Raw genomic sequence first — 23,496 nt, forward strand, 5'->3', positions numbered from 1 at the left:
GGCAGAAAGAGCCAAGATCTTTTCTCCACCGTGTCGCAGCCTCTTCTTCGGCATGGCAGGTGGTTATCTGGCAAAACCTTTCTACTGGTGTTGGGTTACGTCCTCTCTTGAGGGTCATATTGCGTTGTAAGAGGTAGGCAACAAACTACAGCAGAAAGAAGAGCAGACTGCTGGTGCTATAGTATAGGCTGTATTCAATCAGATAAAATTATACACTACCATGGAAAACAATGGCTGCAGATATTGCTGCATGCCCCCACGACTTTTGTTTAGGGTACTGGGTATCTTGAATACTCTAAATGGCCTATAATGAATGGCTGAACTCTGTTTGCTTTGGGAGAAAATACAAAACGTTGAGACAAGCAAAAATCTCCTTCTTTGTTCTTTAGTAAATAGAGCTATTTTCTCAGCTGCCCCCTCTGAAATCTCAGGATCATTTTGGTCAAAAACGAGCACAAGTCTTCCCTAGTTGTTCAGGCAAGAGGAAGGAAGCAAGTCTGTCATTGGCTACTATTAGTGTCTTCTTCAGAACTAACTGTTTCATTTTGATTGTCTAAGTAGTAATCTGGATGTAATAAGATATTTCTTAAGATTACTGTAGAGTTTGTAATAGGAAATGTCTCTCAAGATATAAGTATTCCTTAATCCCTGCCAATGAGCGTGCAGGCTGGAATGTAGCAAGGAATACATATTCATTACACAGGTTGATACAGGCCTTCCTGAAGCTCAATGACAGGGAGACACTCAGGCCACTATTACTAGGCCAAGACTACTTTCAGCTTATTTTTCTCATTAGGTTGTGATGCCGTTGGGGACCTTATCTGGAGCTTGTTCCAGGCGGTTTCATTTTATCTTGCTTAATTATTTAAAAATTACTTATAGGTAGCCAGACCACCTGTCTGGGGACATCTTAATTCTGGATTATGAAGTGTGCTTGCTTTAGGCTGTGGTTTGTGAATAATGGAAGGAATGGTAAAAAGCAAACGAGTCTGTAGTTAACTGTTGTTAAAGTTAAAGAGAATGTAAATTTTCCTATTTACATACCTAATATATATATGTGTATATACGGAATTAGGTAACAAAGTGGAAAAAAAAACCCCAACTACCCCAAAATAAGCTCAAACTCAAACTAGGTGAGGACTCCATTCACACCTTTGTTTATGAGGGTAGCATACCACTGGAGTAGTTCACCATAGAGGTTTTTTTATTACATGTCACGTAAAAAGTGGAAGATTACTGGACTCGGTGCAATTTTTTTAGCATTGTCAGTAGAATGACCTGTAGAATATACCCCTTTCTTTACCATCTGTATAACGCAAGACAGTTAAAAATTCTACCACTAGAACTTTATCCAGCACTGCGTCATCTTTAGATAGCTGCAAAATGCCTTGAATTCTTCCAAAATGAAAGATGCGATAGAAACTTTATTGTAATAAACTGAATGATTATGCTAGTTTGCTTTTTATCCTGGAGAAAGGAGACCGCATTCCCTCCCTTGCCTTTGCAGAAGGCTTCTCTCTTTGTGCCATATTTCTTTTTCCCACTCGGATCTGTGTAACTTTCTACCCTACTTGAGGCTGGTAGTTCCATGCCTCTGCAATCCACACAAAACACACCTTACAGGAGTCACCTGCTGTAATCTTCAATCAACACTGCAGCAAACATTTTCCTTGCTTTTAGTGGATTTAATGCAGAGAGTTGTCATTCAAAATGCATATTAACATGTATTTGATATAATCAGATTAACAAGCTAGTACTTCTCATTTCATTTGTTGTGTAAGAATGAGCAGATTCTCCTTTAGATTGACATGGAAAGGGAACAAATAATTGAAGATTATTAACTTCTGAGAGAATAGACAAAATAACATTGAGACCTGAGCCTAACAGGACAAGATTATTCTAATAGGCCTGTGACAGATCACCAAGAAGCTGTGAAATAACACTCGCTGTCTGATCAGGTACAAATCAGATCCTCTCTTCTGAAGCCCTGGCCATTGCTAGGGGCAGGATACCATATTAGCTAGACTGATGGTCTAATTTACTATGATAAATCCTTTCAAATGCCTTGTGAAAGTGCTATTCTTGAATTTTTTTTCCCTCATGGACAGGACTGTAACAGGTGCTCAAATATAATGGTGAATACCTTATCAACGTAAAGTAGATTCTGATGGGAAGTGTCATTTCCAGATGGCACATCTACTCTGCTTCATTTGATGATTTTCAAAGGCAGAGTGACATTGTGCGCAAGAAGGGGGTGTGCTTTTCTAACATGCTGCAATTGATTAAAAAGTTATACTCTCTGTATGCTTCAGATCACATCCCAGCTTCCTTTGTAAATGCAACTAAGAAAATTTGTTCTGTAAGGATTGCATACAGTTTACAAAACTGTTTATATAGGTAAGTAAGCACAAACCCAAACTTTCCCTCCACAGTCAAAATTCCTATCTACGGCAGATTGTGCCTGCACAAATATTATGTGTATTGTACGTGCATTTCTGAAGCTGCAAACATAATGCCTTGCATAAATTCCATGTACTTCTAAGTATACTTTATATTCTCTGGTAATTTTGCCAGTCCGATAAAGAGAGTATCTACTTTACTACCTCAATTTCCTGACCCTCTTCATTCAGTTTAATGGAACAGAATGAACAGTACAATCTGGAAATTAGTTGGAGGGTATCTGTTGTGTAGTGGCAGCAGCGTGTGTAGAATCCAGTAAGCAGATGCATGACACTGCAGTTGACATGCTACTTGATTTCATTAATTTGAAAAGAGGGCTTGCAGGATGGCAGGCTACCGGAACAGGAACACCTTCTGGATTCATGAAAAATTCTGATTATCAAAGCTGTTTGTGGAAAACAGTTATGCAGCACTTGATTACTGAGCTGTCTTTGAACTGAAAATATACACAGGAGCTTAGGAACTTTAACAAGAAAATGATGCAAGTCTCATTAAAACAGACATCAGCCATGTCAAAGATTTCATCCCTTATCTCTCTCCAAAGAAATAGCTACAGTACTGTCAAGACCACAGAACTCTCTCTGTTTCAAGTGTCATTTTGAAGTACCCTAAATTACAGTGCAATTTTCTCTTTCAAACAGAAATCAACGTCTGTTAATTCAGTTCTGTTGAGCCTATTGTTGTGCTCCAGTGTCATTAATTATAAATCTGTCAGCCTTTTCTGTGATACAACCCTCAACACCAGCAGTCTGATACATGCAATTAAACTACTCATTTTTTAAATTTAATTTAGAAAACAAATAACAACAAACGGTGATCTGCATCACCTACTACTCTGTAGTAAACTGAGTGATCGCTGTGAAATCGAAGTGGACCATGTAGTTAGGACTGACTTATCAAGCCATTGTCACAGTACAAAATCCGTAGCTCATTACTAATTTCCAGGACCATTTCCACCAAGTTCTTTGCCACAGTAGTCTCATTCATTCCAATTAACCTCATTACCTGACAGTAATTTCCAGTCCTTGTTGTTCATTGCCATACAGAGCTATTACTGTTGGGTGACTAATAGAAAAACTTGCGATGGTGATACTCTTCTATGCATCAGCCCAAGCTTTTATAAACCCAGGTCTTCTGGAAAGCCATACTTGCAAAATTTATGCATGCAAACCATCACAGTTAGTGCCTTAAACCTGTGTGCTTTACAGATATATTGGACACAGACACAGAAAGATATGCATGCACCATAATGCACCAGATGCATGCAGAAGTGTCTACGGTGCATACAAAAGCAGAGCTGGGTAACCTTTCTTGCGTACTGTTTTACTTCATTTGAAAGTATCTCAAGTATTTCAGTTACATGCTGAAATAATTACTCCTTCAGACATGAATCCTCACAGATTCAGATCAGTTACAGATTCCTGCGCACACAGTGAATACTGAAGTGCTAGCAGTGATCCTACACCAGTCACACCAAGACCGAAGCAGACCACCTGCTCCTTGAAACGACAGCAGTTGACTGCAAACTTCAAAAGGCTGTGCCGTCTGTAGGGACCCTGAGTTTAGCACATTCTGGCCATGCCCACAAAACGTGGGAACAGTGGTGTGTGCTGCTTCCGTGTCTTATGAGGGTTCTTTTCTGCTAAGCAGAATTCCCAGAAGAAGAAAAGATTCAACTAAGGTACAAGGAACTGCTAGAAATTCCTGTTGTATGCCAAGATCCCAAACAAGCTTCTAGTTTTGCATCAGAAAACAAAGAAGAAACAACTTCAAAACCACAAAGCATTTACCAAAGTAAAACTTTCATCAAAAAAACCAAGAGACTGTACTTATTCTACCCAGACAGAGACCTCATCAAGCTCAATGACATTTCTCTTTGAGGAAAGATGGGATATGGATTTGATCCTTTATGATTAACTCTCATTTTTCTTCTTGTGCTCATCCAGTTGAGGTGACAGATTTCAAAATGAATAGATGAATGCAGCTAGGCATAATGACAAAGTCTCTCACCCACCTCTCACCTCATGGCCAAGAGGAATATTTTGCATAGCAGTAAGTTGCAGGACACAGAATAGTGAAGAGTTGCCGTATTAGGTTTAGCCGACTAAACCCCAACTTCTGCAGAATGTAATACTGAATGTATTTCGATGAATGTATTTTAGTGAATGTCATTCAATGAATGAAAATTTGAATGTAATAGGAATTCTGTGTTTTGACTAGTAGGGTTGTCTAAAGCAGAAGACAACCCGATTCTGATGATGTATGTAGGAACATATGGGCACTCTTCTGCAACTGTATTTGTTTCAAAATTCCACAGCGTATTTCATCATGTTCTTACAATGTTTCTTCCTGCTACCTTCTGTGGTAATTGCCTGGATCACTTTGAACAGATGCAATATGTTTTCCCTAAGAATATGGGCCAGCTTGTGAGGAAAGCTGGAATAATTACAGTAGCTTTTTGCTTGTTCAACATAACTATGCAAGTTTTGTCTATCTGATAGCAACATAAAAGAATCTGTCTTTGTTACTTTTTGCTGCTCCTTTAATTGATGCTGCTGCAAATAAGAATGCTATTTTGCAGAGTATTCTTTTCCATGTTACATTTATGAACTCAAAGAGACTTTGATTAGAGGTCTTCAACCCTTTTGCTGAAGTTACCATGCGATCTGCCTTAATGCCTTCAACTTTTTCTCTGTATCTGGATGCTAACATATCTTACTGTTTTCATGAACTGTTTCAGAAGCCTCCCGCTCATGTATATGCCAGAATGACAAAAGACCAGAGCAGGGTCAGAAAAGGAGATACCCAGGGAGTGCAACAGGAAAAGGTCCCCTGTTGTAGAAGCCAGGTACTTATGTGCTATGGACCACATTCCTACGCAAAGGTATTGCACTGTTGATGGTTGTGTCCCGTACCACATTCTTGTCTGCTGCTTGTGTACACTCATCTGCAAGCATTTGCTTGTGACCTGTAGTGATTGTTTTTTTTCCCATCCGTGCTGAAAAAACAGGACCAAAGTTTTCATAAAAGTTGTCTTCAGGTGCTGTGCCACTGTCCTAACCTGTACAGCACTTTATCCACTCTAAATCCAGGCTAGTGTACGTCCACTGAATGTAAGGAGAAGCCTGAGAACAGCTGGTCTCCATTAATTAATAAATTATCCCTGGCTATTTTGCTGGCTGAGACAATGAACTTTATTCCAATACTTACCAGAAATCCATTAGTTTTTCCAAGAAGTTGGATGGAATTTCACTGGTAAAGATAATAGCTTCTGCTTTATCTCCCTTCTTATGAAGGAAGTGAATCTATATGGATTCACTGAAAAGTTTTCACTTTTGGGGTGGAAAATTTCCAACAGTTGTAGCTGGGTTGAAATAATATGACTGAAATTACACAATAATCAATGCCAAACACCTTGCCCATCTGTAGAGATGACAGTGCATGGATGAGTCTAAAGGACAAACATTTTTCTCACTTATTTCTTCCAGAGCACTCATGAAATATGAGAATTGGCTTATACTGACATAACTGGAAGTAAAATATTATGATTGATGTAATTAGGGCCAGTTGCTTACAGTATTACAAAATCTGACACACAGTGACATGGTATTGTTATCATGGAATTTCTTGCCTTTTCATTTTGGTTTAGCTTCATTTTTAAGAAAATATTCAATACATTTAAAGTGAATTTTAAGTAAAATCATCCCCCCTGTAGACTGGTGTACCTGTTATTGAATTACAGTATGGATGTCTCTATAACAGGCAGAAATGCAGTCCCTAAAGGCAATGCCTGAAAATGAAGGTTTTCTCTGTAAAGATCCACCTTTTACAGAATCATGACTTAGTCATTTGGAAAAATGTCTGTCTCCAGAAGAAAAATTACTTGGAAACCACAGGTCAGAGGCAATACAAAAAGGCCTTTCAAAATTCCCTATCTTCAGCTATGTCTTAAAACAAATAGTTATTTTTTAGAAAATGTGAAGTATGACATTGATTTTTCTTTACTAAAACATAATACAAATCCTCCAAGAACAGTAAACTACAGCTTATTAGAAACAAGTGAAGGAACAGAAACTTACTCTGTTTGAGACCAGCAAGTCAATTTTTTGACAGATGCTATTCAATGGAACGACCTAGAATGTCCTTTCTCTCCACAATACTGGACTGCATTCCTTCAAGCACAAAGATGTTATTTAGTGTCAGAAAATGCCTACTGCACTTTCTCCCCGTGTTAGTTAGGTCTGTGTGGCGGGGGTGCCCTGGGAGCAGAAGCATTTTCTTATTGCTATGATTTGGGTAGCAAGGCTTTATACTAGGAGCTGTTTTTTATTGATGCTTGTCCCGGTGCTGCTTAGAAGAGATCAAAGGCTCATTTAATGCGTCCTCTAGATTTAGGCTGTTGGCAGCCTGGTATGTGATATGTGAACCGAACTGTGTGAGGTATTCCAAGTTCGTCACCTGTGGGTAGATTCCAGCTTCTAAGCAATTTATGGTAAAGCAGACAGCCTATATCATGTTCTTTACATTGATCTAAAATGTTTTAAAGACTGCAGGTAATTGTAAGCTAACTGCAGTTAAGTTTCTAGGGATGTGTAGAGTACAGTGTAGGTTTCTATTGCATTGATCTCTTTAGTCAATTTAATGAGGAAAACCTACATTTCTGACAACCTGGCTTCAGCATGAACAACTGATTGCTAAACAAGAACAAGCCTTTTGAAAGCTACGAATATGGCAGATTTATTCAGCAGTGAGTACAGAAACTTGTTTTTCCAGTATGCAAAGTGAACGTAAAGGTAAAACTCAATCCTGCAACCCCTTGTTAAAAAATAGGCTCATTAGCCTCAGTGAGGATCCTTACATGACTGAAGTTTTCAGGTACTAGCCTTCAATGGGTTTATCATTACTTTTCTGCCTATTTCTAATCCCTACAAGAACCAAACTATAGAAATTAATTTTTCTGTGTTAATGGAGAAAACAACAGGTGGTTTACTCACCCTCTGTTATCACTCCTGCCCCTTTGGCCTGCCTGTGATAGGAGGTAAGTTCTGTAAATTAATCTGTATTATGAAGCCAGCCCCCTAAATAAGACCCAGTATATAATTGTACATGTATTTTGGAAAAAAAGCAGAGTGGATAGCTTAGAGATTTCGTGAACATCCCAGTTAGCCTGTTTTATGATGATCAGCATGGTAATGGAAAAACAAGTATGCACGTATGACTGAAGAGTCGTAACAGTGACTTCCCTGGGGCTGTACTCTGCTACTACCTTCAAGCAGGTTTCTTCCTAATTTGCTCTATTTTTAAAAGAGAAAAACCTTGATGGACAAAGATGTTTGCTGCTACTGACAAGCAAGGTAAACATTCTTGATATCAACAGAATTTTAATTTTATCAACGTTGTGGAGCCATGTATGTCTACAGTGCACTGGTGCGTAAGAACTTCACGGACAAGGCAGTGTTACTTAACGGACAGAATAAACCACCACTTGCTCCTGTATGGCAACCATTGATAGAATCCGTGCTCCGAGCTCTGCACTGACAGACACCTAGTCGAGCCTGCCTGTGAGCATGCATGTGCCTCAACGTCCCAAGTGCTTTAAAAGTGCTCACCAATCTGGTAGGCCTGTCTCCGCAGTGTTCTGGAAGCTCTGTGTCCCTTCTTCTTTAAAAACATCTGGCTTCCTGAGGGCAAAGGAAGCAGAAGGGGTATAATAAAGAGCCAGGGAAGGAGAGAGGCTCCTGGGGTGAAAGGGATGCTCAGTGCCCAGCTGTGTCCCCCTTGGTGGCTCTGAATATTTAAAATCATCATGGGGAATGCCTCCTCTCTGCAAGGCCAGCCAACGGGAGAGAAAGGGAGTGCATGGGAACACCTTTCTGTTATTGGCTGGATAGGCAAGGATGAAGAGTGGAGTTATGGAAGGATTTCAGCCCAACGGGGCATGCCAACAATGCACAGTTCATCTTTCCTTGCAGAGTCTATGGAGAAAATTCTTTACTCTTGACTTCCAGACAAAGCAAAACAAAGTGTTCAACACCTGGCATTTTGGAAGGAGGACCACAGATAATGGGAAAATGTTTGGAGATGGGGCTCCACTGAAACATTTTTACTCACACTTTCTAGCTTCTCATTCAGGAAATGGGTCTCGAGGCATATTAAATGTCACCTTCTGGACTACAAGGGGGAAAAGGTTATATTTGTCCTAATGCTATATCTCCATAGTCAATAAAGATGCCACTTCATTCACGAGAAGCTTCATACCCAGCTACCCTGCTCCAAAAGGCAGGAAGAGAAAAAATATCCAAAACTGAGAAAGTTACTGTTATCAGGACCTTACTTAAAACAATTAATGTTTTGCTATGAATTCCTGTTTTATGAAGATAGCATTCCCTTTCACATATCCTTCTTGCAAATCAGTTTCACCAGGAAGAAATAATTTTTACATAGTGTCCTTTGTAATAGAAATATGAAATAAACCAAATAAACCAGTTTTATACTCTGAAATGTAGGAAAATTGAATGTAAAATGTAAAAACCCTTCATTTGACATGAAAATTTATAAATGTCTTTTTAAAAATAAAACTAAAATAAGATGTTCAGGATTGAAATGGACCAGGTCATGAACTGTCATGGCACAGCTCTTTCTTCTCTTCAGCTGGCTGGACTGTTGACAACAACAAAATCAACCTCTCTCCCTGCTCCCCAGCCAAGACCCCGTTGATCCTGCACATAGCAGAGTGGCGGTCTATCATGTCCAAGATCACTTCTGGGCACAAACAGATCCTGTCTGACTGAGGAAGGTGAGGAGGTGAGTGGGCCAGTAAAGTTACACTGTTATGCGTGCACACGGACACTGCTAACATGAAATCTAAAATCCTCTTTATCGCCTCCTAAATGCCTTGTTTCTCTTCATAGGGCATCACAGAAAGGGTCTGTCAGATCAGATGTGTACTAATGCTGTTTGGAAGTCGTGGAAAAATATTAAAACTATTCAGGTTCTAAGTTTAGATGTCAATTTCTTCCTCACAGTTTTCCCAAGATAGCCATTTCCTAAATGGCTTCAGTCCCTTGTTTGTTCTGTTCATTGCCAGAGAACAAAGTCAGTCTTTGTTTATCAAAATAGGGTCACTGTGTCAGGAAGTGACATACAAAAGACTTTCAAGTGATCCTGGCTTCTGGTTTACCCATCAGCATTACAGCCTCAAAAATCAAGAACATTTTCTAGCAAGGTGCTAAGCTCTTAAGAGTATTCTCTCTCTCACAATGTTCTCCAAGAAGACAGACTGAAACTACACGTTTCTAAATGACATGATGGTAATGATGGTTCTAAATGACACAAAAGTAAGGAAATAAAAAGCATCTTGTCCAAATTCCCAGAAAGTTTCAAATTCATTAGAGTATCACATATTAAAATAGCCAAAGCTCATTCTGTCCTTACAGAACACTGTTGCTGTGTTATTTCTGCTGGTACTGGTCTTCTGAGTTTGTGTTTCTACTACATATTGTCCATCAGTATCAGATGAAAATTAATCTAATACTCTGAAGTAAGATTTAAGAGATTATTTGTGTCCATTTTTCAACCAGTTAAAATATTGAATGGTTCTCCTCTGAAATCTGTACAATACACTGTTGTCTTTTTGTTCTGGGAATAAAAAGGTAAGATCAAAACTAACCTTCTAATTCTACAGGAGACTTAGCGCTTTATACATATGCTACACCTTGTATTTAGCAGATTACTTGCTATGATTCTTCTCCTAAAGCTTTACTTCTCAGGTTATATTCCTCCAACCTCTAAATTTTACTTACATTCTTTAGTCATATATATATATCAATCAATTCATACTTGGCTCTATTAATAATATACTAATAAACATTTAAAAAAGTGATTCATACCACTGACACAGTGAGCCATCGTCAACATTCACCACTTCTTTGATCTCTCTGGATCTGCTGCCTTTATTAATTTTAGTTATTTTCTTCTACAGTAAAAGTAGTAAAATTTCAATCCCCAAAAATTTCTCAGTGACTTGGGAACCCAAATTCCTATATATGATCTAGACATTCGGGAGGTTTAAAGTCATTAAAGTGAATGATATTTTGGCTTCTAGAGGCTGAAGTTCTCTTGGAAACAGAACTTAGTCTCCAAGTACTTTTAAAAATCTTATCATATGCCTCAAAAATAGATTACAGTTGTTTTTATTTCACTCCAACAGAGTTACAGATTCCCTCTGTTTCCAAATATACGAGGATTTCATAGTATTCTGTCCTCTTTATTATTTGCTGTTTAGTGTCATGTTCTAGTACTCGCCTGTGAGTCTAGAAATGCTAATTCAGGAAGATGTCCATGCTTGTGTTGAAGACAACTATGAGAATGACACACTGTTGTGCACTAGCTTTGCACCTGCCACCTCTACAGCATGAAATTTTACTACCTGCCACACTACGTAGTTTCCTACTGGTACAGAAGATCCCCTGGGACTTCCCCATTTCACAAGTCCTTTTTTTTCACCTCTGTTGTGGCTCAGATGTTTTTTTGTGTTTTCTGAATATGTGCATTAGATGAGATGACTTGTCGCATATGACAAGTTATCTGGTTTGCCCTGATGATTATCAAGAGTTGTAACAGATATTAAACATTTCTGCTTGAAAAGAATATTCTTCTTGGCAGGGCACAATGAAAGAGAGGACCCTCCGTATCCAAATCACCTTCAAACCGCCACGCAGTGTCCCTGCATTCTGTAGGCTGTGATCACACTTTCTAACACCATCATTCTTTCAGCAGATCTAGAACTGAAGTCACTTCAGCAAAAACTAATATTGTGACATCTGATTTTAGGCTGTTTCTCTAACAAGCCTTTTCTTGCAGTCATTTGTTAAATGATACTACTACTACTAATTCTGTTCACAGGATATCCAATTGCACCCAAGTTGGACATTAAACTGGTGCAGGGAGAGGCGAGGGCTCTGTGGCTGAATTCTGCCTATAACTCATATTCTAACTCATATAATGATGTATGTCAAGTTGATTATTGCATGAGAAATTTTAGAGTTGGAACAGTTTCCCTGCTCTTCTCCCTCTACTCCAGATGTTCAGTCTGAAATATAATACTGGTAATTATATGCAACCCACACAAGTACAAAAGATTTAAACCTCTTTTTGGATGGCAAACATAAAATTCAAGCAGACTAAATCCTTGAATGAGATCTCAGTATCCGAAAATATGAAGGGACTCTTTCACAGCCTTTATTTTAGGAATATCATAGAGAGTGATGCTGTCACAATAGCAGGGGTGATTTTTAATGGGTTTACATATTGCTTAGGAGCTAACAATATGTCATGAGAGGTATACAAACGAGAAACTAATCAGTTCTAATGTAGAAAAGCTCTTATATTCTGCTGATATTATAATTATTCTGATAAATTTTCAAAGCAACTGAGCAGATAATGTGAATTTCCTAAATCTTTCTCCTAAGGAGACAGAGATTCTTTCTCTCTCCACTGTGAAATCATAAATGAAAATGCAGCTGGAAGCAGCTAATGTTATACATGAATCTGAAAAAAATGATGAGGGAGTAAGAAAACAGGGAAAAGAATGGAGAGAAGGGTAAAATGCAGTCATGTAAACAAAGGTAAAAACAGAGGAAACAGAAGTCCTTATATACGTGATCAAAACTCTTTAGCAAGTTTAATAGGAGAGTCTCTGCCAGAAGGAAAACTGTCAAAATGGAAGATGGCTTTCTAAAAGAGAGGCCCATGTTTGGCAAATTTTGTTAGCGCTAAACTTTACAGCTTTAAATAAACAATGGATACAAAGAACAACACAAATGAAAATAGACAGACACAAAATTATATGGAAAATTAAGTTAATAGAGTTCTACAGATCAGATCAGCAACGTAACTCTTTTTTTTATCAGTGGTTTCTAAAGAACCAAATCATTTAACGGACTATAATCAAAGGAAATTAAATTGGAAGCATTTTTAACTTGGTCTTGTTATATGAGACAACACTCAAAAGCACAATGGAATACCAGTTTTAATTGGTCAGCTCCTCTTGCAGTTTTTTAGCAAGTGGTTCTGTGATTCAGACAAAGATGTAAGACATGACAGTAATAACATCAGAAGGGGTCTCCCTTTTTTTGGTTTTGCAATTGTTTCTTGTGTTTGCAGTAGTTCTGGAAATGGACTGTCTTCCACTTCTATGCAGAGATGTGTGCTTTTCAAACACCTTAGGTTTTATGTGCTAAGAACACACACAGAGAAAATCTTGGCTTCTAGCCAGACATAACTTGAGCTGTATCTCATTTTTCAGGTTTGTTCTTTTCTCCTATTGATACTTCTAGGATTTGTTTTGGACTTGCTGTTTTTAATTTTGCATACTGAGTCATATATACAATCTATGAGACTGGAAACAAATAATGACAATCTCAGAAATGGTTAAAATGTTCCAAAAAAAAAAAAAATGGTTTCAATTGGAAATACAAATATAGGCTAAGTGAGACTTGAGTGGCCAATTCAAAATGTAACTTTATGTATGATTAATATGCAAAGGCATTCTTAAAGTGCTCCTAACTACTCTGCAGATACCCAGAGACATTGCATGTGCTTCCCCATCCTTTCACATTCTCCATAGGAAAAGTGTTTACATGTATCACAGTCCTGGGCTCTGAAGCAGCTGGACCAGCTCTTTTCTTACCTAAACACCTCTGAGTGATTCATATGCTGAAATGAAACACGGGTACACTTACCTCTAAGTTTGTCTTTGAAAATACTACTCTCAAACAATTTTTCATGCTCGAATATTAGCTCTGTAAACATGACGGACAGAATGTCCATGCTTGTTAAAAAACTTGAGCCATTACAGCAATAATAATATTCAACTGTGCTCCTTACTAGCTGCTCTCAAACTTCACTCAGTGTTTATGGTACACAGCAAGTGACATTCCCAGTAAAAGGCAGTAAAGAAATAGGGGGGGGAAAAAAGCATATAAACCCCAAATGTGAAATATGGGAAGGCAGAAATGCATTAAAGTGATATCTTTGAATAAAAAAATAAAAGTCTTTTATTTTCCCTTCTGAAAAGTGTTGTTTGCCAGTAATTTCAACTACATCTGTAGGCATTGCACGCACATAAAATCTTTTTCACTGTCCAGATACTTATGTATACAAAATAAACTGCACATACACATGAGCACACACAAACACACATAATCTATGGTTTAACTCCAGTAAACCATACGACAGACACTGAAGGCTCGTTCATCTGTTCTATAAACATGCTCACTAAAAAGCCAAAATGTTACCCTTCGTAAGATCTCTCTGGTAAGTCTCCTGCATTTTTTCAAGTGCCATGGTTCTCCATCAACTCAGTCATGTTAGTCCGAAAGATACATACTGTAATACCCGTATGGGCAACATTCTCTTAGTAGGTTCATTATGTAACAAAATAATACCATACTTCTTAGCAAACTAATTTACATAATCAGATTTTCCCTTTGACTGAAACAGAATTGCAGGTGCATATTGTTGTAAATACATGATTGGGCACGTGAATGTGAGAAGAACGGCAGAATTGCTGCTAAGAGCTCCTGCTATCAGGTGGGGGAGATTCTTGGCTAAGTCAACAGTACCAAATTATTCTTTCGAAACTTACTGCAAAGTACAAAATCACTCTACAGTTGGAGGCTCATTATTTCTATTCTTCGAGCTAAAGTAACTGCCTCTGCAGAAATGACTCCCCAAGCGTGAACCCAAAAGTTTAAAAAGAACTCTTATTACCTTTGCCAAGGTAATAGCATCTCAAGCCACAGAGAACATCTTAATAGTGAGGATTCAAAAGTATCAACCTCTCTCATTACTGAAAGCAAAACTGCAGACACTTGTCTACCTCTAACTGATATAGGTTTGCTGTCTGGTTTTCAGCTAGCGTCCGACAAGTAAAAAAGGGTCACAAAATGTATTTGTAAAAAATACAGAAAAGTAAATGTCGGAAAGTAAAAAAGTCTCTTGGGACATAAATCTTGCTACAAGACAGACGTTGAGGTGCTGGAGTGTGTCCAGAGAAGAGCAGTGAAGCTGGGGAAGAGTCTGGAGCACAAGTCTTGTGAGGAGCGGCTGAGGGAGCTGGGGCTGTTCAGCCTGGAGAAGAGGAGGCTCAGAGGAGACATCATTGCGCACTACAATTACCTAAAAGGAGGTTGGAACAAGGGGGCTGTTGGTCTCTTCTCCGAAGTCACAAGTGATAGGACAAGAGGAAATGTTGCACCAGGGGAGGTTTAGATTAGATATTAGGAAAAACTTCTTCACCTAAAGAGTTGTCAGGCACTGGAACAGGCTGCCCAGGGAAGTGGTTGAGTCACCATCCCTGGAGCGATTTGAGAGATGTGTAGATGTGGTGCTTAGGGACATGGTTTGGTGGTGGACTCGGCAGTGCTGGGTTTAAGGTTGGACTTGGTGATCTTAAAGGTCTTTTCCAACCAAATGATTCTAGAATTCTAAAATTTTTGCTATTTATTACTGAGAGCTTTCATGATTAATTATCTTCCCAGACCCTCTAGGCCAAGGAGGTCATAGAGAAAAATTCCTGAAGGCAATGGAGCACGTAGTTATATTTTTGCACAATGCCCTTAAGTTAAACTCTCCACTTGATGGTGTTGACTTTACAGCAAATTTGAGATTATACCTGTGTGGTTAGAACAAGGCCATAAAGAACAAACAAGCTTTGTATTCTTATTCTGCTGGAGGGACTACCAGAAAGACGTTCAGGGAAAGCATCTTTTCCATTAGATTAACCCACTGTTAATGACAGTATGTAAGTTGATGTTGACAACAATGTTGATGACGGTATCAGTAACTTTCAGACATGCAGGTGGCAAAAAGTTCCACCTCCAATTTCTTGTTGGAGAAAACCCCTGTTAACCCTTCTTCTATGTAGAGGTGACTCTCAGGAGACATCAGTGGCTGTTTTCTTTTTTCTCAGATATGTAAATCTGGAACATGATCTCTGGATATAATTACTTTATTTGAGAACTTCGCTACCTGTGTTTTAAAGTCTAAAGAGGTTGTTATAATATACAAAACCAGGACATTTAGATACCATTCCTGGAAAGAAGAGTCTCATGAGTTTAGACACTGTTTTCATGACGTCTCCACCTCAAATTAGAAGCATTCATAGGCAGGAATTTTTTTATATTTATGGCTGTTTGGAACAGCAATGGAGCTTTGCCAGGCCAGAGAAGTAAAAAGGATGCCTGGATGTAGTGAGAGTATCCAGAAGGTTTTTTTACCCCCAAGACCACAACAACTGCTGCGGCTGCTGTGTCACTTTCCCTGTACGAACACTTTAAATAAAACCGCATTTGCCAGAGACACCATTCCGGTTGGTTCACATACTCTAAAACAATGGCAGTGGTTTGGTTTTGAAATGACCTGTTCCCTAGGAATAGCAGTAACCTTGTCTCCCTGCTTGAGAATTTTGTAATCAATCAATGTGAAACGTGGGTGCTAAAATTCCCTATTTCCCTCCTGATCTGGCTTCACTTGTAGCTGCCCACAGGGAATACCCTTTTTTCAAACAGGTGGAGGTGAACCTGAATAAATCCCTTTCAAACCAAGTCTGTCAGTTGGTTTGATCCCCAAAAAGAGAAACAAGAAAACCTGTTCAAAGCCTTTGGGGCTTAATAAATTGAGGAAATATGTTATTCTGAGAAACTCAAGACATGGATGACAAGCACTGGACAAAACTATCTGAACACTTCAATCACTTATCCTAGAGCTCTCAACAGGAGATGCAACTTCACTATCACTGGGAAACAAAGAGCAATCACTGTCAGATGGATGGAAAATCTGATCACATGGTACTACTCTCTGGCAATCGAAGTAGAGGGATCAGTAACGGAAAAAACAAAAGTGATTTTTAAAAATTCTTTGCCATATTTCTGGAAATGTTGAGGACTATCCAGCAGTGGGGCCTTCCCCAAAAGACAGTTACTCAGAATCTGACAAAATTTTATACTCTAAATTCATTTTAGCATAGAAAACAAACCCTGAGAGAAACTTTCGTTCTCCCTTTATTGGATCAGAAAAAAGTATATTTGCTGTAGATTTGTCTCCTTTTAGGTGTATTAAGTACGGTGCTTGTGATGATACTGCAGCAATAAATTCAGCAGCAGTAACAGATGTTTCAACAAACAGAAGTCAAAACAAGATAAACACCATTGAATAAAAATTTTATCCAATGATTCCTCTTAATATTAGAATAGACTTATTTGTCTAATGAAAAGGGTCAAATGTCTTCTCTAAGATGTGCCCTGTCACAACCCTGTGACACTTGCAATGAGTGACATTTCCTCTGGTATTTCTTTTTTCCATGGATGCCATAAAGTGCACCACATAAACATGAAGTGACATCTTTACTAACATGTGGTACTTACTTATCTCCCACAATTCCCAAGTTGATTGTTGGATAGCCATGTTCTTGGATTGTAGCTAGGAGAGTCGAACGGTTACTGTCCCGAATCTTTCCTGGCAAGAGGTCATCTTCAGGATTCAGTAGCTGTAAAACCAGAAACACTCTGAGTCAGTCTCCTTGGTATACTGTACTTTCACACAAGTGAGAATTTATTTCTTGAAACTGGACAGGCTATTCTTAGACACCTGTCACAAAACATACGTGCACAGTGATTTAGTGAATGTAAATTAATATGTATTCCGTTTGCTTAGTCCAATCCTCCATGTTGCTTAGTTTGTTTCTATTGGTTTATGTCTGCCAAAACTTTCCCTTTATGAGTACCTGGCTTTTAATCTCAACCTTTAGAAATCAAAACACAAACTTTAAGTTTCCAAGTTATTGTTTTTATTTAAATGGTTTTAAAGGAACCTCACTGATGTTGCTAACCAGATTTAAAGGTATTAAAAGAAATGTTGACGTTCATTGTCTACTTACCAATGAAGATGTTTTTAAAATACAACAAGCTGTATTGGAATAATAAATAAACAGAAGCTTAAAGCCTGGTTCTTAAATCAATTACTGTTTTGGACAAATTGTTTTTATCTCAGCCCATGAGTTTCCTTGTCTTTGCCTGCCATTCTCCTCTTCCGCTGTGAGAAGGGGGAAATGAGCGAGTGGCCGTGTGGTACGTGGCTGCTGGCTGTGGTTAAACCACGACAACAGGGTTCCCTCAAGTTAGTACCATGGCCATCGCCTTACATGCATTACATATTTTGGAAGGTAAACTACAAACCATACATACGTAAACAAATATTTTACATATATCAGGAACTCTTTTCTAGGACACAGAAGGACAGGACAATATTGACAGGAGGTAAATAATAAGAATGTATCTGTCAAAATTACAGCAATACTGTTAGATAGTAAGAACAACCAAAAGTGGAACATGGCTAAATATCGATGCTTTGGCTAGCAGCTCTATTTCTGTGAAGAATTCCATGGGATGTGCAGGATCATGCAAGACATGATACAAAAGAGAGTGCCCACATCAGTAAAGGACCCTTTGATGACATGCAAGAACCTTCTACTATGCTTTTCTTACCTCATTCCCTGTTGACATGACTGCAACCACTGGAAACTTGTTAACTTCTACTTCAGTTACTCCAACAGTTGCTAAGAGACCAATCTCAGATGGACCCATGTGGGTTCCTTTGGCCAGCACACATTCACCTCTTTTAATGTCATGTCCTATAGGTCTGAAAATCATAACACAGAAAAAACCCAAAATAAAACCAGCATGAGATTGGAAATATCTTTCCTTAATTGGTCCTGGCCCAGGTGAGGAATGTCCAGGGATGTTCATTAGTCAGACTGTCAAAATGTCAGTATTATTTATGGTTAAAAAATGACTACAAAAATCACCAGCCCTTCTATTCCTTTCAGAGACATTTTACTGTGTATAAAGTAGGCTGTTTACAGACCTGATATCTTGGCCTGGTCGAGCCTGCACCAGGATTCGAACCTCTAGTTCTTCAGTGCCCTACAGAAACAAGGAGATCAAATATGGTCAGCTGGACTATTCAAAGATTAATCAGCTTTAATTTCTCAGAAGTCTACACAGCTTACAGTACTCATTACACGGAGACCTTACAGTTTAAGCATCATCATTGTTCTCCTGATCTGTGTGTCAAGACTATAATACAGTGTACGTTAAAACTGAATGGCTTTATAAGAAATTCTGTCTTTGATGAGCTCACCAGGGAAGGACCAGCACTGAATGCATAGCATCATAGAACGGTTTGGGTTGGAAGGGACCTTAAAGACCATCTAGTTCCAACCCCCCTGCCATGGGCAGGGACACCTTCCACTAGACCAGGTTGCTCAAAGCCTCATCCAGCCTGGCCTTGAACACTTCCAGGGATGGGGCATCCACAGCTTCTCTGGGCAACCTGTTCCAGTGCCTCACCACCCTCTCCATGAAAAATTTCTTCCTTATGGGAAGTTTTACCTTGTTTTTTTACGATCCCTGTGTTTATATATCTTCCCTGTGTTACACCATACATTTGTCTGTTGACCTGATATACTGAGTGGATTCTTTCCACTCCTCTCAGCCAACTTGATCTGCTCGAACAATTTCAAAACATCTTTTCAAAAAGACCATTAGCCTGACACACAATATGCGACTACATCTGCAGAAAGGCAGGAAGATGCTGTACGCTCTAGCTGTTTCAGGATTTTCATGGAGATTTCCCATAGTGGAAACTCCTACTTGAGAGTTTTATACAAATCATGAAAAGGCTTAGTCATCATGTTTCTTTTTCAGTGGCCTGAAAAGTCTGACACCTACTTTAATATTTGTGTTTATTTCTTCAGAATTTCAACGCTTTCGTGATTCATTCAGTGCCAATAAATGGCACATGACCTATATTGTCAACATCTAACTTAAAAGCCCCTGCAAGTGGGTTGATGTTACATACACTCAGCTTTGACATAGTGCCAACCTGTCAGTAGCACTAAATATACACTTAGACTGCAACAGATTTGGGTTTTATATTATCATGGAGTGCTTCATACTTAAGTATCTCAAAATTATAAATCAGACACTAGTATTACAAGACATGTCATTTTAATTTGGAATTTTTACAGGAAGGATAGTGTTGTATACGACACTGGGACTTCACAGATTCACAGAGTGGTAGGGTTGGAAGGGACTTCCTTCTTTTCTTAAATGTGATACAGACTGCATTTTTTGAGCTCAAACTAGAGTGCTTTAAACTAAAGGCCCCAAAGTTAAAGATAATGAATGTCTTGTTACAGGTTGTAAATCTGTTTACCTACTGTGAAAACTGATAAATTTAAATCTCTGAAAACCAGGAAATGAAGAACATCAACCTTGAAAAGACTTATTTCTTACTTTATCACAGTGTTTTCAAACTATGATTTTAATACAAGTTCTGTTTCTTTTATACCTTCTCCTCTTGTGTAAGAGAAGAGACTGGTTTTGGCTGCAAGCGTCCAAAATGGCTGTGCTGGTGCCCAGGATGTCCTTTTATCTCCCGTATCCCCACCTGAAGCTGTAAAAACACTTTAGGCTTGTGATTAAAATCTGGGGCAAGAGTGAGTCTAAGAATCATTTTGTTTTTATGAGACTCTCGGGATAGTTGGCCATTCATGAAGATTTGCGTTTTCCATATGTTAGATAACATTTAAAGACAGCCAGGAAGTTTCTAGAGAATTAAGAGGAGTGCCAATGATATATTCGAGTAACAAAAGAGGTCTTATTTAGGACTCCTGGTTTAGGGGAAACAAGAAAAAAAAACCCCAAAAGCCTTTTTAGGAATTTAGTAATCCCAGATTTGAAAAGCACTGTGGAAACTGTGACTGTGGACAACATGGTGATGTACGGAGACTGTTCTTTGTGGAACGGATGGATATCCCAGGATGCTTTAGGAATACAAGGCAATTCGAGGTGGCTAGAGGTAGGGCTTGCAGGGAAGCACGGTGTTATGCTGAGAACATCTTCCATTTGGTGTGTATCAGGCAGCATCCTTCTGGTTGTGTACTAATATACTTTGACGGATGTCCGAGAGGTTTATTCTGCCCGTTGTTAACAGCCAGCATCCATACCGACGTACTGATGCTCGGTCTTCATGTACGATCGAAGTCATGTTTTGGTTATCTCATTGGCCTCCTTTTTCCTACAAGGTGGCACAATGAAAAGGGTGTAGCCATGTTTTTGCAAGGTTCTTTCTCAATGATTGTGCATTTGGCAAGCTGATGAGACTTTTTCTTCCTGATGGATAAACGGGATTCCTTTCAGGCCTGTGACTTCTACAGTCATTTGGGGAATACTTGCTAGTATATTTAAGTAATGCTACTACTACCACTAGAGGTCAAGGAGTTCCTTTTAAAAGTACTCTGTCTTTTAAGAAGAACATTTTTCAGATGTTAGAGATTTCATTTCAGTTAAATCACAGCCCTGAAGAAGTTCTTAACACTAAAAAGAAAAATATTCTTGAAATATGTAGCCACCCAGGTATGAAAAAGGACAGAAAAGTAACACATTAATTAAACTATACTGATTATTTGTGTACAGGATGGGTAGACAAGCATATTCAAGGAGAAGTAGAAACTGAAGAGTTCTACCTCACTATAATAGGCAGGAAAAGGAAGCTGAAGGTGGCTGACATTTGCTAAAAAATTCAGAGTTTAAGCACATAGCCAAATAATCTGTTCTCACACGCAGAGGAGAACATGCACAGAAAAAGTAGAATCCAGGAAGGCAGTCACCCAAAGAAGTGGAAAATAACAGGTTCTCAGGTACGTTGCTCTGCAGTGTGATAGTCCTCTCATGATGAGTTGTATAGCGGCCAAAGCGTGCCCAGTAAGGCTAATGGAATGATTAGCAAGCAGGGAAATCAATGGTGTATTTTACAGGAAGACATAATCTACACATACACATCTGTAACCTCAAAGCAGGACTGATTCAATACATTCTCTGCTAGGGAGGAGGCCAGCTTAGACAGTTTGCTGACTTCATCAGATGTAAAAATCTACACTTTTACAGTAATAAGGCATGAGAAAGGATCATGAGAGTATGTTTCAGTTTTTGCTGTCTTTATCAGCTTTGAACTCCAGAATCCACCTGCTTACACCCCAGCTGCAATCGCAATGCCAGCGTAGAGCTATGGTGAAGTGGAACAGCTTGTCAGAAAAGCAGCAGAGGAGCAAAGGCTGATTTCAGCAAAGAACCATCGCACACACCTCGTTCCAAAACTGAACTTGAAAGTTCTGTCAATAAGAGATGTATCTTCTTGCCTTAAAATCTGTCAGATGAGGGCAAACATGACAATGCTGTCATGAAATCACAGCTGGGTAAGTGAAGGTAATGATTCAGAGGGAAGTCTCTGAACACAAAGGAAGTTTATGATGGACTGTTTGGCATACAGTCTACAGTCTGCTCCTGTGCTTCATCAAAAAACATATTTTACTCCGTTAAAACAACAATTCATACGGAATTAGTACTGCAGTACTCGTATTTTTCTGTGGAATTTTGCAGCACCTGTAAGGTAGAGCACTAAAATGATTTATAGGTATGCTGGAAAATCTGTTCAAATAGAATTAAAAGATTATGTACTGGGGCAATACATACCATATCCATTTCCTGGTTTTCAGAGGTCTTAAATTCAGTAATATTCTAATTTTAAAGGAGCACAGAGGTCTGTTGAAGTAACTTAGTTATGCTTTAAAAAAAAAAAAAATGTGGGCCACTGTTACATAATAAACCCCTTATTCTAAACATACACTTTTGTTGTAAGGTATGTGCACAAGACATATTCTCCAAAATCCACCACATTCACCTTTGCTGAAACAAGATGAACTGTAATAATACAGAACCATCTTCATAGCATAGTTCAAACTAATCCAAGTCACCCCATGGATTTTGCAGCACTTAAAAAAGTTCATTTTCCCACAGAAAATCATACTCAGCTTTAATTACATCAGCAGAAATCCTGCTCTGTAATATTCCAAAGCATTATTCTGGGTTCAATATGTATTTTAAGAAAACTTCTCCCCTTCTTATTTGGTGAGTTTAGGAGAACTTTTAAAGTCCTAATCTTGCTGAGTTTCAGGATGACCTTGAAATACAAAGATGATTGTTCTACTGCTAAACATGAACTCATTTGAAAAGAAGGAAATACAATGTCTGATTGCCACTACTCTGTATTTTAAAATCTGAATACACTAGGCACTCAGATTGGACTGTAGTTATGGATCGTCACTCAAATCATGCTCCCAAATACTTGGGTGTCAGCATTCAACAACTGTGATGAAAAAATCAATGTCAGGACAGGTAGGTCTGTGGTACTGTTATCACAGCTTGAAAATGTGAGTAGAATTGCCACTAGGAAGTGATATGAAACCCCTCAAACTTCTGAGATTAACTAAGAGCTTTTCCATAGGACTATCTTTCATATTTGTAGGATTGTATCATGAGCCATTGTCTGCTGCACACAAAAGAAAAATGAGTTTTAACTCGTGACTCACATCATCCGATTCCCTGATGAGTTCTGTATCTTCCACTTGCACCACTGCATCAGCACCACATGGAATTGGAGCACCAGTTGTAACGCGCATTACCTGACCCGGCATCACAGTCTGTGTCGGCTGAAAAATAAACAAACAAAAATTAATTTGCTTTTGAAAAGAAAAATCTCAAACCATTTGAACTTTACAGAATTAATCTGAAAGACTAAAGATCTCGTTTGTGGCATCACTGCTGATATACTGCCAGTGATATCAACAGATATAAACGCCAAAGTATTTAAAGGTCATTAGGCCATTGCTTTGGATCTGGCTTTTTAAATACAGTCACATATTAGGTGGCTTCAGATTTTTCCCCTTAGATTTCTATCACAAGAATAACTTCCAGAAGGAGCAATATACTGATGCCCTGGTTGGCTGAGAAAAATAACTGTCTCAGAAATACAACAGTTCTCTGTACATAAGTACTTTTGTAGAGTACTCTGGTCCTCAGTCTTGGAATTTTTTGCTTTGGTTTGGTTGGGTTTTTGTTCTGTTTTACCAGCACA

General features: G+C 38.7%; 1 protein-coding gene across 1 annotated transcript in view; it reads right to left on the bottom strand.

Moving 5' to 3' along the window:
- GPHN (gephyrin) overlaps positions 1 to 23,496 on the bottom strand; it is a 172,677-nt gene that overhangs the window by 12,623 nt on the left and 136,558 nt on the right. The window contains exons 13-16 of the mRNA XM_010159134.1: positions 22,952 to 23,071; positions 18,385 to 18,443; positions 18,006 to 18,159; positions 16,887 to 17,008 (exon numbers count right to left, since the gene is read on the bottom strand). Of these exons, the coding sequence (XP_010157436.1) occupies positions 16,887 to 17,008; positions 18,006 to 18,159; positions 18,385 to 18,443; positions 22,952 to 23,071 (455 nt within the window). The remainder of the gene's footprint in view (positions 1 to 16,886; positions 17,009 to 18,005; positions 18,160 to 18,384; positions 18,444 to 22,951; positions 23,072 to 23,496) is intronic.

Source organism: Eurypyga helias, unplaced genomic scaffold (genome assembly GCF_000690775.1).
Source record: "Eurypyga helias isolate BGI_N326 unplaced genomic scaffold, ASM69077v1 scaffold1889, whole genome shotgun sequence".
Taxonomy (NCBI): domain Eukaryota; kingdom Metazoa; phylum Chordata; class Aves; order Eurypygiformes; family Eurypygidae; genus Eurypyga; species Eurypyga helias.